Raw genomic sequence first — 15,250 nt, forward strand, 5'->3', positions numbered from 1 at the left:
ATCTAAAATGAAATGTTTGTGTAAAATGGAGAAGCTTATATTGCAGGGGGGTAGTGTTGATAAGGGAGTGCTCTATTGCGCAGACTACATTTTTGCTTCTCCAGGAAGGCTTCTTTCCCTGTTCCAACATGGCCACCGAGTCTATTACTGAGCATGTATGAAGACACTTTGTCTTCACTGTGAGAGAGTGCCACAGTGGGAGATAAGGCATTCTGCTGGTGTGTACACAACTCTGCCATACCACTGCACCTGTACACCTGAACATTTCCAACACTTATTACTACTAATGATTATTACTGTACAGGCACTTGTAACTGGTTTTATGTGCTATTTCTGTCTTTTCAGAAGTTTAGTCAACCTATAAATTATATGCATAGCATAACCATTTAGCATCAGTTGAGTATGAGATCCTGGCGGTTGGGATGCCAGCGGTCAGAAAACTGACAGCGGCATCCCAGCAGTCAGAATCCTGATGCCTGAAGGTAAGTAGCCTAACCCTAACCCTCCCCCTAACCCACCTTTCTCACAACCTAACCATAGCCCTCCCCTCCCGCAGCCTAACCCTAAACCTCCCCTCCCACAGCCTAAACTTAACCCTCCCCTTAGTGCCTAACCCTAAACCTAACTCTGCCGCTAACCCTACTACTTACCGTTGGGATGCTGGCGGTCGGGATTTTGGAGCCGGGATTCTGACTGCTGTTGGTGCTTCTGACCCTGGTATTCTGAGCGTTGGCATCCTGACCACCAGAACGGGGACTACATTCCAGCACCACTTATAGGGAGTCGTCCAGTGCGGTGTAATGATTACGTAGCCTATCTTGCTTGATTTCCCTTTGCACATACTCAGAAAGCAAATGAATGCATATGCGCCTTGTAGACTCGAACGCAAGGCAGGGGCATATTTATAATGGGTGCAGGGTGTGCGGTGCACACGGGCCCCTGGGTCCAGGGGGGACCCGCACCACACACCCTGCACCCATAATATACTTATCTCCGGAGTCCCATGTCGGCGCGGGGGGGGCGGCGCTGTAAAAACGGCTGGAAAATGGCTGCCGTGGCCATTTTACCATCATTTGTGCATGCGCAATACCGGGGCAATGGCCGCGGCGGCCATTTTCACTGTGACCTGCGCATAGGTCTATAGACTCTGGGCACACTGTAGTGCCCAGAGTCTATAAGTGCTGCGCTGGCCGCGCGCTGCTCAGTGCGCTGCCGGCCGCCGGAGGGAGAGGAGGGGGCCCATGATGGGGACTGCACACGGGCCCCCTCCTCTCTAGAAATGCAGCTGACACAAGGTGTATCTTTTGGAACTGTTGCAGGGCAGGTGCAAGTACACATAGATAATGATGCCTTAGAACTAGATGCATATGCTAATAAGGGCTCAATTTACTACAATCCGCATTTGTAATGCAGATTGTAGTGTGATATTACTGACTGAATAGCATTGCGAATTCAGGCAATATTACAGGGATTTGCTAAAAATCCCTTGCAGTGACAGAGCTTGTGATAAGCTCTGTCCCTGCGAATCCCCTCCGCAGCCTTATCACGGTATTTTTGCAAAAAATACCGTGACAAGTGCCCGAGCATGCTCTGACCAGCCACAAATAAGCCCTGCCCCGTCGCTAAGCCCCGCCCACCGCTATTGCGACCCCCGCTCCTCCGGTGATTGGTGCTCCGGTGAATTCCTCCGTGGCTCCGGTCAGCTGACATCCCATCCTGCACTGGGACCAGGTCAGGTGACGACTGCGCCCCAGTGCAGGATGGGAGGCCAGCTGACCGGAGCACCAATCTCCGGTCCCTGGACTCTGGTAAAAAAAAAATTCTTTTTTTACAGTGTATCAGCGTGTGGTCTGTTTAGACCACACAGCTGATCACTGGGGCCGGCTCCAGGCTCTACTCTGCCTGTTAGAGCGAAGCAGGAGTCCGGTAACCGGGGGAGACCGGGGGAGACCCTGAATAATGCCACCTCCAGGTGGTGTTATTATCACAGGGCTTTCCCCGGTATTTTTTCACAATTTATTTTTAGTAACTTTGTCCAGATCACATTTTGCCTTATCAATTATGGGAAATGCTATCTGCTTACTAAAACTAAGTGATAATTAGGGCTTGAAGTAGAATTTTATGAATTCTACTCCAATTGCCCTTTAGTAACTTTAGGCGATACTAAAATAATGTGAATAGGGTGTGAAAACACCATTTTCACTTTATTTTAGTAAAAATAATGTTAATAAATAGAGCCTTAAATGAGAAATATTTGTTTCACAGTGTGTGTATGAAACAAGTAAACTCTGCTATTATTAGTAATTGTTACTGTACAGTACATCTGAACACCTCCATTATATAATGCATGTATAGTTGCATGGAGTAAGTTATATAATGTATGTATATGTACAGCTGCATAGTGTAAGCAAGACTTAACATGCAGGAATAAAATAATTCCTTATCTTCCTACAGTATGTTGAAAGAGCCTTACATGTGATCAGCGCTGCTACAATGACTTATTACAATATTATTCATGTAAGTAGCCACAATATATGCAGTTAGGTGATTATTTTAAGTATTGTCACAGTTTGCTGTATTTTCAATCTGGGCAGGCAGGGCCGGGAGGTAGGGTGGCATCTGTACCCCCGGGCCGGCACACTTTAAGGAACTTGGGGCCGCGCTTATCTGCTTGGGCCACATCAGCAAGCAACGGGCTGCTTTCTGCAGTAAATCTATATTGAGCCAGGGCAGGCAGCAGCTACATGGTCCCCTCCCTCCTACCTGAGCAGTTAGGTGCCGGGCACCTCCTCCTCCCTTCACATGCCTGCAGCCAAGGTGACTATGCTCCGCAGCTCCACTCAGCCTTGTTGAGAGTGTAGCAGGGACGGCTGTTAGAAGTGGCGGGGTGGTGGAAGAGGTAGAGGTGGATATCGGAATCCGATGTTTACTAACCATCAATGTTTTTGTTTCGATATTAGTGTTTTTACCATTCAAAGGTGCCCTTCCGATGGTTGTCACCATTCGATGGTGGCTTGTTTTTAAAAAAAATTCTAATAGCTATGCTTTCCCTGGTTTCTTGGCTGCTGTCTGCATCAGGGAATCCTCATGGGTACTTCCTGGGTGCTGCTCAGCACTGTCAGCTATGACACAGTAGAGCAGAGGTGTCTCTCCTCCTCACTGCCTGGCTGTAAAAACACGCTGGACTCACTTCATCAGCCTCTCTACCTGTGCCAGGCATGCTGGAGCTGGACTGCACATGTAGTGTACCCTACAGTCCCTGCAGCACAGTGCAGCAGCAGTGGTACATTAGAGAGTACACAGTATGTATGTTGCTGCTCCATCCCCGCCATTGATCCTGCCCCCTGCCTGCTGCGCTGCAGTGGTTTTTGCGCGTGCGCGTATCATATAAATAGTTTTTACCATTGAATTCTTTTGATGTGATGGTTAATTATTACCATCGTATCGAAAGATTCAATGGTGGAAGCCCCCAGCCATCATTTGATGGTGGGCTTCTGATCTTCATTCCTAGGAGGAGGGTTTACCGGTGCCACTCCCCACCCCCCGGTTCTTTTTGAGATTTTTAAAAAAAATTTTTTGGTTGCCCCAGTGACCATTATCGGGCACTTTTAAAGCGGCTCTAAACTGCTTCTCACACATCTCGTTTAGACTTATCCTCTCCTCCTCCAGAATAGACGAAGCCGCAAAACTCAATCAGCAAATACTTTTTGGAAGTTCCGGGCTTGTGTACTTGCGGCTCCCTGTCATCCTCGCAAGCCGCAAAATACTGCACGAGGTGCCCTGAGACAGCACCTCCCTCAGTACCCTCACACCCTCCTGCTCCCCTTTTGAGCACAAACAGGTGGATCCAGGAACAAAACCTGAACAGTTCAACGCACACCCCCATCAAAGTGACAAGTTAATACTTACTGTAACATACACACAATTTATTTATATGCCGAATGATTGGTTTGTTTATGGCACTAAGCTGTGTCAATATATTTATAAGCGGGATGCAGTTTATATGCCGGCAGATGGGATGCCGGCAGTTAAAATCCCTCCGCCGGAATACCGCCGCCCGGAATATAACGCCGATATCCCGAAAGACATCAGGATACCGGCGTCGAAATGCCAAATGTCTGGACGGTGGTAAGTGTGCATAGCCGGGGATGGGGGGTTAGGATTAGGCATCCCTGGGGGAGATTAGAGATGGGCACCTTCCGGGGACGGTTAGGCTATGGGAAGGGGGGCTTAGGGTTAGGCACCATCGAGGGGGAGGTTAGGGTTAGGCACCCCCCCGGGAGGGTTAGGGTACTTACCAGACCCTGTCAGGATTCTGCACCATTCGGGCTTCCAGCGTCGGTATTTGAACCGATGGCTATTTAGCCGCTGGCATCTCATACTGATTCCTTATAAGCAATAGTGGAGGAATGTGAGGTAAAAGGTGAGCTCTATAAATAGGATAATTGTGTTTCTTAAACTTACAACAGAAATAAAGTAAAATCAGTGCTAGTGCTAATGTCAGATATTTTGGAAATATTATGCACCATGTACCACAAGAAATATTAAATTAGTCAAGTAAAATTCTGTAAATAATATTAGTATTTTGCACCCATCATTTGCAGGTTTTATTTACTCTCTATTCCACCACTATCACCTGTCTCTCCCTATTATTTGCCAACTTCCTATATTCCCCCCATCTTCCCCTATTCTTCCCTTCTTCCACTATCTCTTCAACGATTCCTGCATCTCCCTCTATTCCTGTCCCTATTCCTCTAGTCTCCCCCTATTCCTCCCATCTTCCACCATTCCAACAACTCTGCATTTCTTGTACTTGATACGCTAGGTTCACACCCATATTTCCATTGCTGTGCATAGGTAATAAAGCCAGGGCCATTTGCTTGCATTTGCCCCCAGGCTAGAAGTTGCCAGCCAGCCCTTGTGTTCTATGCAGCTAGAGATACTGCACATTGTAACAACAATAGAGGTTGTTTCTTACAATTCCCTGTATCGAAAGGTGCTCAGATTTAAGAATTACAACAAGAAGCAGTATTTAATCTACAGTCTACTTGTTCCATACACTTGCAGAACTCCAAATATTTGTAAATTGATTTATTGTCATTCAGATACGTGCAAGGTGACACTTAAATATTAGCACAGCAGTCAGTGGCGTAACTAGGGTATTTGGAGCCCAGGGCAAATTTAAAAATTGAGCCCCCCCCCATGTGCACGCGCCAAAGCCGCCCAATGAAAAATGGGCGTGGTCACTTAAAAATGGGGCATGTCAACATGACACATATACCCCTTTCTCGTCACTCTGAACATTCCTTTCCATTCCATATGCACCTTAACCCCAGTTGTGCGCCTTATACAGTCCCCCCTGTGCAATGCCCCCAGTAGTGGTCCCTCTTATGCAGGCCCCCAGTAGTGCCCCTTATACAGTACCCCCAGTATGCAATGTCCCTAGTAGTGGTCACTCTTATGTAGGCCCCCAGTAGTGCCCATTGTACACTACCCCCAGTATGCAATGTCCCTAGCAGTGGTCATTCTTATGCAAGCCCCCAGTAGTGCCCCTTATATAGTACTCCCAGTAGTGGCCCCCCTTATGCAGCTCCCCATTAGTTTCTCTTATACAGTGCCCCCAGTACCCAGTAGTGGTCCCCTTTATACAGGGCACCCAGTAGTGCCCCATATAGTGGTCTCCCCTATCCAATGCCCCATGTAGTGGTCCCCCCTATCCAGTGCCCCCTGTAGTGGTCCTCCATATTCGGTGCCCCCAGTAGTAAACCTCTTACATAGTACCCCCAGTAGTAGACATCCCTATGCAGTGCCCCAGTAGTAGACCCTCTATGCAGTGCCCCTGATATAGCGCCCCCAGTAGCAGTCCCCCCCATACAGTGCAGTCCCCCCTATGCAGTGCCCTTTATATAGTGCCCCCAGTAGTAGACACCCATGCAGTGCCCCCAGTAGTGATCCCCAATGGAGTGCCCCCAGAAGTGGTCCCCCAGGTAGAGGTGCCCCCAGTAGGTCCCCCCCAGAGGTGCCCCCAAGTAGAGGTCCCCCCAGTAGTAGTCTGCCCTCCCACCGATGCAGTGCTCCCAGTAGTAGCCCCCACCCCCAGTGGTGCCCCCAGTAGTAGTCCTCCCCCCCCCCTGCAACAAATACACACTGCAAATAAATAAATATAACAGTAAATAAAAGAAAAATACACTTACCTAAATCCACGTTCTGGCTCCGGCTCCTGCTACAGCTCATGTCACTGTCCACACGTCAGCCCTCCCGGGCTGGCGCGCTCTGCATTATGGGAGAGACGTCATGACATCTCTCCCATTACCCACTGCAGGAGCCAGAAGGCGGAGCTCATGAGTGAGCTCCAACCCGGCTCTTGCAGTGGGCGCTGCAGCAGTCAATGAGAGTCTGTCTGACTCTCATTGGCTGCTGTCTAACACACACATCGCCATCGCGTGGCAGTGATGTGTGTGCAGCAGCAGCCAATGAGAGTCTGTCTGACTCTCATTGGCTTCTGGTTAACACACACATCGCCGCTGCGCTGGCAGCTATGTGTGTGTAAAATGCACAGCCTGAGCCCACCTCCCACCCTCCTCCTGGCGCTATTGGGTAAGCGCTCAGGGGGAGGGAAGGGGCTCGGCTGTGCAGCACAGGATGGCGCTGGGCACAGGGAAGCCTAGCGCCGGTTGTGTGTAAATGTGTAGTGCTGACTGCACTCACTGTGGTCAGCTCTACACTGGGTAACTACGACGGGCCGGTATCGTGGCCGGCAGCATCTCTGCGCCGTGGGTCCCACGGCGCCCAGGGCATGTGCCCCGCTTGCCCTGCCCTGGTTACGCTACTGACAGCAGTGTCACATTGAACTATCAGATTTAACTTATAAATGATTTGGAATCAGGTGTACATACAAGTGTTTAGTATGACATATAATGAAACAAAGTTACATTATTTACCAGGTTCACTTTACTTTAATTTTCAAGCACTTGAATAACATATTTTTTATAGAGGTTAAAGAGTTGCCTCCCTCACATTATGGATTACCTGAGAGGGCATACACAATGTCTTTCTTATCACTAGCACGGATCAGGAAGGATCCCGTCCCATTGCCTCCTTTCATCAGCAGATTCACAGCCTCTGTCCGTGACAATTCTCCAAAAAACCATCTGCAGAGACAGACAGATACAGTTATAGTGCATAAAGAGACTGCAAGCTCACAGCCAATGTAAAAGACATTTACTGCATCTGATGGTGCAATACAGAAGTGCTACATAACATTTAAAAGTTGCTACTGCACTATGGCTTTTTTCCAACAGCTAATGAAATGAACTGTACCATTTACAGTTAAAGTGAGAGTATCTCCTTTCACAGCGAAGGCAGCCATTTTACCTGCTGAGCCAATGTTCCTTACAAGTGCTGCTTAAGAATTTCACAATGAACTAGTGATATCACTTCTCACAGGCCAGTGACATCACTGGTACCTAGATGAATTTGGTATGATGAAGTAAATCATACCCCCAACTGTCCTGATTGAGTCAGTCTAGATCTCTCCCATCATTGAGCAAATTGGGAGGAATGTCCCTGCTCACCTTGGGGCATCTGTCTTTGGTACGCATATAATTAAAACACTGTTATTATTTCTGTAAATGCAGTACTACCTTTAAAGAACTTTTAGTTAAAATTGTTATTATTTCTCGTGATTCTAGTACATGACATGCTCTTAAAAAGGGTGTCTACAAATATAGACGCTGCATCAATTGTCAGTTTTTATTAATGGGGAAATGTACTCATCCTGCTAAAGTTGAACTCTTTAACATGATGTTATTAATTGAGGTAATCTTAAATAAATCTTTTATTTTGTTTTAACATTTATTTTATTTACAGCTATAAGGCATGGTAATGGGGTCTAAAATAGCCCCATCGTATGCCAATCTATTAATAAAATCTAAATATTTAAGTAATTAAGTGGTTCAACATGAGCATAAAAAAAACCCTGAATAATAGAGAGCCAATGGTAGATTTTAGATGGCAATCAGTGATATCCAATAGGGTGTCAGATGTCCAGGTCAAAACAGTTCACAAATTAACAATATTTGCTAAATGTATAAGACTTAAATAAAGTTCCATTATGGTGTATGCAGCTCGTGCAACTCTGGTCACATGTACCAAGAAGCAGATTGTCAGGATGCAGCCTGGGATCGGCCGCTACTCACCTCTGCGCTAGTGTCCTTGGGCTTAGGTGTTCAGTCACTGGAAGTGGAGGCAAATGGTGTCTGAGTATTCTCCCCGGGGTCTGCTAGGGCTTCCGTGTGTGCATCCTGGTTCACCTGACCAGTCTTTCCCAATGGTACTCCTGTGGTCACTCAGCTGATCCCCTGATCCAATGACCTGCTACCCAGGGGTACTTAAGTCTGACTCCAGGAACAGGAAACTGCAGTTCAACTTTGCTGTTCCAGTGATTGTTTTGCTCTCTGGTGTTTTCCATGTTATATCCCCAGTGTGTTGTTTCAGCCCTCACGCTGACGTCTCCAGTATCACTTGTATCAGCTACCATGCTAATTCTCAGCATGTTACTTCTGCTTTCTCACAGAACTCCAGTGTCTCATGTAACAGTAACTGTGTTTTCTATTAGTGTGCTGCTCAGCTCCCAAGCTGACTGTGTTACATGTGCCAGGCTTCAAGCTAATTACTAATTCAGCTGTCAACCTGCATTCCTGTGATTACTTCTACATTTCTTAGTGCATCTCCTGTGTTCAAGTATTCAATTAAACTCATGTGTTCAAGTATTCAGTTCAACTCCTGTGTTCAAGTATTCAGTTCAACTCCTGTGTTCAAGTATTCAGTTCATCTCCTGTGTACAAGTATTACAGTGTAATTCCTTAGTTTCCTTGTCTCTCCCAGGTACCTAACCAGGGGGCCGTGACCTGCTCACTCGGTGCGGCAAAACCCACATCCCAATTGGAGGGGTCATTGGTGAAGACCACTGAGTGGGTTAGACTCCATGCCTCTGGCTAGGTCTCGCCAACACCTGGGTTTGACCTTTATTAAGGGAACTAGGTCTGTCACTTCCCTAGCCATCTGAACACTCGGGCTCACCGTCCTCCAAAGAGGAACTCTTGCATCGGATCGTGACACAGATCTAAAGGCATGGTCTGTGCAAATAGACTAAATTACATCAGTATGCCAGGTATGCAGATTACCAACACTGATGAAGCCTTACACATGGCTTCATCAAAATGTTTTTACTAGTAATGCTCCAATATATTTAAATTATGTATACGAGTGCAACTCCTCACACACACACATACACACAGAAAAAATATATAATATATATATTTCCTGTTAATAAAATCAACTAGATATATTGTAAGTACTTTTGTCTTCCTTGTTGAGTGCACTCTATTTTGTTGGGGGTATATTTACTAAAGTGCGGGATTTTAGAAGTGGAGATGTTACCCATAGCAACCAAACAGATTCAACTTAACAATTATTTAGCACCTTCTAGAAGATAATAGCTAGAATCTGATTAGTTGCTAGAGGCAACATCTCCACTTCTAAATATCCGCACTTTAGTAAATACACCCCTTATACCCTTTTCAGAAATACTGAAAGGTCTCGCGTATGTCTGAAAGGTACCGACCTCGGGAACAAGTTCCCAGTTAGCCGACCCTGCAATTGACCTGGGAATTTCCCGGGACTTATGTCCCGAGAAGATTACCCTACTCATGTCTGAATGGTGAAACCCGGGATTTTAATTAAACCTCTTGTTAACTACTCATTTATATTAGGTATGCAGTCGGGAAGCCGGCGGACCTAATCCCGACAACCGGCTTCCCGACTGCTTTATCCCGGCGAGGGTTAAATGACAGGCATCTAAATCTAGATGCCTGTCATTTTACCGACGACAGGAGACAGGCGCCCGGCATCCCGATCGGACAGCCGCGGGGGGAGAGGAAGAGTTAGGGGCTCCCGGGGGGGACTTAGGGTTAGGCACCCCCCTGGGAGGTTATGGTTAGGCTAGGGGAAGGGGGAGGTTAGGGTTAGGCCCCCCCCCGGGGACTTAGGTTTAGGCGGCAGGGAAGGGGGGTTAGGTTTAGGCACTTAGAGGGGGGATTAGGGTTAGGCACTGGGGGGAAGGTTAGGGTTAGGCACCCCTAAGTAAGGGAGGGAATCCGGTTAGCGATACTTACCTTAGGGACGATTGGGATTTTCACCTATGTCGGGCAGCCGCTATCGGGATTCCAACCGCCGGATGCCGGCGGTAAATCATACCGATTCCGACACTACTATGCTTTGTAAAACACTGAAAAACCCTGCTTATGTCTGAAAGGGGTCTACCCCAGGAATGTCCCAGGTAGAAGCTGTAGTGTGGAAGGTGGGTCTCGACAAATACCCAGAATTTTGCTGAGGAGAAAATCCCAGGTCTGAGCAAGAAATTTCCCAGGTCGTATGTCTGAAAGGGGTGTTAGTCTGTGTTGTCCTGACATTGTAAATACCTTCTATTTTTTTCAGTATAAATTCTTTATGATGTATATTAGGAGAGAGTAACATTTAAGTAATTATGACAAGAACAGATACGTGTAGATAAGGAAACTTGGGCCTACTTTCTAAAGTGAAACTGTAGCCAGTGTGGACTGAGCTAAACTGTCATGTAGTAGAGGTTACAACAAATGTCAGAGAGGTATTATTATGAGAAATTGTACTTTGTCATAACAGTTTCATTATGGGATTGTGCCTTGTAATCTGTATCCCAGAATAATGCCACCTTGGTACAATTTTCCAGAATGTACCTAACCATCAGCCAATGACGAACTTAAGGCTCATACACACTAGACGATAAATTGAACGATACAGACGATAACGATATAACTTGGCCTGCTATCTGGACTGCAATTGTTTAGCCCTTTTGACAGACACCTCTGCACCGAACTTGCTTACCATCAGAATCCTACAGGTGAGAAGTTCATTATTATATTGCTCACATTATTTGTATTGAATTTCTCTGCATTGGGCCCACATTTCAGTGATCCCATAATTATCTGTGACACTGATGCCAAAAACCCACGGTGACGGTTCATTTAGCTGCTGTCACTTGTGTTAAAAGCACTAATGAACTTAACTGGTTGCTGCAACCATAGCAGAAGATTGAACCACTGATGAGCTGCTGCAGCGACTGTGTGTGGATATATCACAAATGTTCTGTGAAGGGCAGTTGAAAATGTACCAGTTGAGTGTGGATTGCTAGCTGTGCAACTTACTTAGGCAAGGATCTATGAAACTTAGTAATGTGTGTATGGCCCCTGACTGTTGGCAAGCTAACTGGGACCTGGCTGCTGGAATAATTGGCCACACTGTGGGTATAATGTGTTGAAGGCACTGTTGTGAAGCCTAGGGGCTCCATATCTGCCAACATGTCTATATCACCAGCTGGTCTTGTGTCAGCTCTGGCTATAGTAAAGATTGTTTTCTCTCTCTGCCTTATTCGTTTGTTATAAATGGGTGTGGAATTGCCAGTCACCTGTGTCTCTACAAGCAGGTAGGTAAGAAAGACTGATAGCTGTGTAGTCAGGGAACAGGAAATGAAGTTGACAGTGAAGGAGCTGAATCAGCATAGAAAACTGCCAAGAAATGAAAGGTTACCTGTAAAGGAATTTTAACCTGTAGTTCTAGGTGGGACGCCTCTTTTATTGCAGTATACTGTGTATGTCACTGTTTGTTTAGTCATACAGTATGAAATGTTGTGAGATACTGTATGAGAACACTGCCTTTATTATATTGGTAATAACAACTAGGGAAATTCCTTTGGCATTCTTACACAGCATAGAAAGTGTTTCATGTACTTTTTACCTGTTTTTCTGTTCGTTAAATAATATACCGGTGACATTTTTTATTAGATGCCTACTCCCTCATAATGCCTAAAGCATCAACAACAGTTCCAAATATGGCCTTGCCTTCATATAGTATACAGTGCCAAAATATAGTAAAGACAGTTGGAGGGGGTAACTTAGGTCTTTGGGCCTGATTCAGAGCCGTTCGCTATTTGCGGTCGTTCGTTCAAAAACAAGGGGTGGCTATTCAAATGATCAGTTCGCAAATTGCAGTCTGTTCACACCTCTAAGTCTGAATGAGCGAGCAAAACATACGCTCGTTTATTTGTTAAAAACGCCCCCTGGCCGCACGCACCATACGTCATGTCCGCTATTTATTAGATTAATCGAGTACATCGACCAGCGTATGAACTGCTCGCTATTCTTGTGGTTGGTTTTTGCTACCACAATCTTGCGAGCAGTTCTGGCTATAAAATAACCCAGTGACGTGGTCAATGACGTGCTGTATTAATTATGCACACCCATAAAACGCCCGTTTTGACCTTTAAGCACGCCTGCGTTCGGATCTCCACTCCCCATTTTCAAGCACCTTCCCCTGTTACCACCCACATACGCCTCATTCTATCACTCAAAATAGCAGGCATTCGCTATATTGCGAGCACATGAATTTCGGCCGCACTGACTGGTTCGCGCATGCGTATAACGATCCGTACGCATGCGCAGATGTGCGAACATCGCTCGGAACGAGCGTACTGCCGCTAGCGAGTGGCTCTGAATGAGGGCCTTTGTTCGCAGTTTCGATGCTTTCACAACTGCCCGATATTTTGGCTGCCGCGCATGCATCTGAGCTGCACTGGCAATCGATGGTCTTGCGATGGTGGTCGCAGTGAAGATTTAGATGCAGTTTAACTGACAGCCAACAAACATATGTGGAGATGACAGAGTGGCGACTAAACACAGGGGAGGAGGGCGTTTCGTAGCCAGCTACTGCAGTGGTTCTAGTCCTGGCATCTCAGTTGCGATGGACATTCTGAGCAACTATAGGGTTGCTTGGAGGTCCGATGGTGCGACAAATGTTCATCTGATGCTGCATCTTCGGACGCAAGCAACGGATCTGAGAAGCTAGCGGTGGTTGTGTCTTTACAAAAGAAAGCCACTACAGCATTTGAATATCTTCTTAGATCCACTGCGACCGAAGACGCAGCACAAACCTGATTTGCATCCACCTCTAAATCAGGCCCTTAGCATAATTTTGATGATGTCAGTGGGGCCAGCCCCAAACGGTAGGCATGGGAACGCCTCCGTCTGGGCAGCCACACCCCCAGCCCGCCCACCAAAGGGGGCGTGCTGTCACTCAACATCGACAGCACGCCCCCTTTGGTGCGAGACCCAAAGCGACGGATTGCCCGTCGCAATTCGGGTCTCGTGCACGCGCACGACGGAGCCGGCTCCGTCGTGCGCATGCGCTCTGGGCCACCATCGACCCGGTTGCGAGCGCTCAGCGCTTGCGACCGGGTCTGAATCAGGCCCATAGATCTCTGAGAGTGGTAAGTTCCCTGTTACAGAAATTTAGGTAATTTTAAATATGTGCTTTGAGAACCTCATTTTTATTCCATATTATTATTAATCGCAATGTTGCATAGTTTACTAGTCTAAACCTGTTTACTAATGTGCTTAGTATAATTAATTGCTGAAATTTTAGCCAGCTTTGTATTTTATGAGTCAATTTTATATACATTCACCATATGTCAGTCACTGTATTGCTGTCCGTGGTTACTTACGACTGTTCTTCAACTGTTCCTTCCTCTGCCATGTAGTTACAAGGTACATATCCTGTCTTGCCAGTTTTACTGCCATTTGTGTTCAGTTTTTCCATGAGCCACCAGTCCCTAGTCCTGTCCAGTGCTTGGAATCGATCCCCAGCTTTGAAACTTAACTCCTCTGGACTGCATGCTTTGAAATCCCACTGGCTAACGTATCTTTGTGCTGGATGGTTCATCACTACATAATCATTCATCTCGTGTTCACAGAATAAACTAAAGAGACTCACAGCAGTTTAACACAGTTCTGCCAGGTAGATCAGAAACAATTTCACCAGCATGGACTTTCCAGTTCTGGCATCATTTCTGGGCGTATGTGGGAGTAGAATACAGTAGTCAGGTTATGAAATATGTAAATTGTGCCGGGTCACCCTGTGCAGTGATTGCTAGGTCATATATCTGAAATTCTACCTCTACTTCCTGATTGAATTCACTATTAGCTTTTGTGTTACACACCTCTCTGTGGATTAGAACACAGCCAGGAGAGGGGAGGAGACAGGTGAGAGAAGCTACCCTGATTTATAACACTGCACCTTCTTAAGACAAGTAAAAGAATAGTTCTACAGATAGCGTTAGCTGCCGGGCCAAACTCCAGACCCTGGTAAATCTGACAGCTTCACAGCCCCCTAGAAACCTATGGTAGCTGAGACTGCTGTCGGACATTCGGGTGATACTTTAGATTTGCGGTTATGCCACAAATATTGAATGATAAATAGGCCACTAAGCAATGCTGGAATCTTATTTTTCTGGGATATATTTCTCATTATTTGCTTCTTAAACTTAAAGCTGATTAGTTATGTTAGACTTTCTTCTACTTACCCTTTCCTGGCAGCAGATCCAACCTCGATTTTAATCTAAGAGTCAATAGCTAGAGAACATTTTATTTTGGTACTACTGCTTCTTGCAATGGAACCACTTCATCACGATTTGAAATGTGCAGAAGGCCGTGGGCCACGGGGGGGTGATGTGAGGGATCTGATCGGATCCCTCCCAGCCTGGAGCATCCCAATAAGACGCCCATAGACTTCTATTGGGTAACACTACCTGAAGGTGGCATTACCCACTGGGATGAAGCACCGGAATTCATTGCATTCTGTTACTTAGTACATTTGCAGAATGCAGTAAAACCCCCGAAAACTGCATTTTCGCCATTAGTACATCTGGGCCCAAATGATAAAAGCAATTATATTTATAATAGTAATGTATAAAAATACTGTGCATGCATTTACCTTGATCAAATTGTATGTAGAGTAGACCCTGCTTTCTCTCTTACTTTTATCTGTTAAATGTCTCCAGTGCAGTAATGAAACCATTGTGTGGATGCTACAATAGAGGGACTGACTCAGAAATGGAAATGGCGGCCATCTTGGTCCTTGCTTATGATATTCAGTTCACTCAAAGGAGTGTATTTACTAAAGTGCGGGTTTTTAAAAGTGCAGATGTTGCCCATAGCAACCAAACAGATTCAACTTAACATTTATCTATCACCTTCTAGAAGATAATAGCTAGAATCTGATTGGTTGCTATGGGCAACATCTTCACTTCTAAAACTTTACACTTTAGTAAACATACCCCAAAGTCTCTTTGAGGTGAGAAACTTCCTTGGCTATTTTGGAT

The 15,250-nt window shown here is 46.0% G+C and overlaps 1 protein-coding gene across 3 annotated transcripts in view; it reads right to left on the reverse strand.

Annotated features, from left to right (window-relative positions):
- Positions 1–13,924, reverse strand: part of PTK6 (protein tyrosine kinase 6) — a 45,072-nt gene extending 31,148 nt beyond the window's left edge. For 2 of the 3 annotated variants that reach the window (XM_088442048.1, XM_088442038.1), the window contains exons 1-2: positions 13,595–13,924; positions 7,030–7,151 (exon numbers count right to left, since the gene is read on the reverse strand). In XM_088442048.1, the coding sequence (XP_088298174.1) occupies positions 7,030–7,151; positions 13,595–13,830 (358 nt within the window). In that variant the 5' untranslated portion in view covers positions 13,831–13,924. The remainder of the gene's footprint in view (positions 1–7,029; positions 7,152–13,594) is intronic. The other variant, XM_088442056.1, reaches the window with a different exon arrangement.
- Between the last annotated feature and the right edge of the window lie 1,326 nt (positions 13,925–15,250).

Source organism: Taudactylus pleione, unplaced genomic scaffold (assembly GCF_031769625.1).
Source record: "Taudactylus pleione unplaced genomic scaffold, aTauple2 ptg000018l, whole genome shotgun sequence".
Classification (NCBI taxonomy): Eukaryota; Metazoa; Chordata; class Amphibia; order Anura; family Myobatrachidae; genus Taudactylus; species Taudactylus pleione.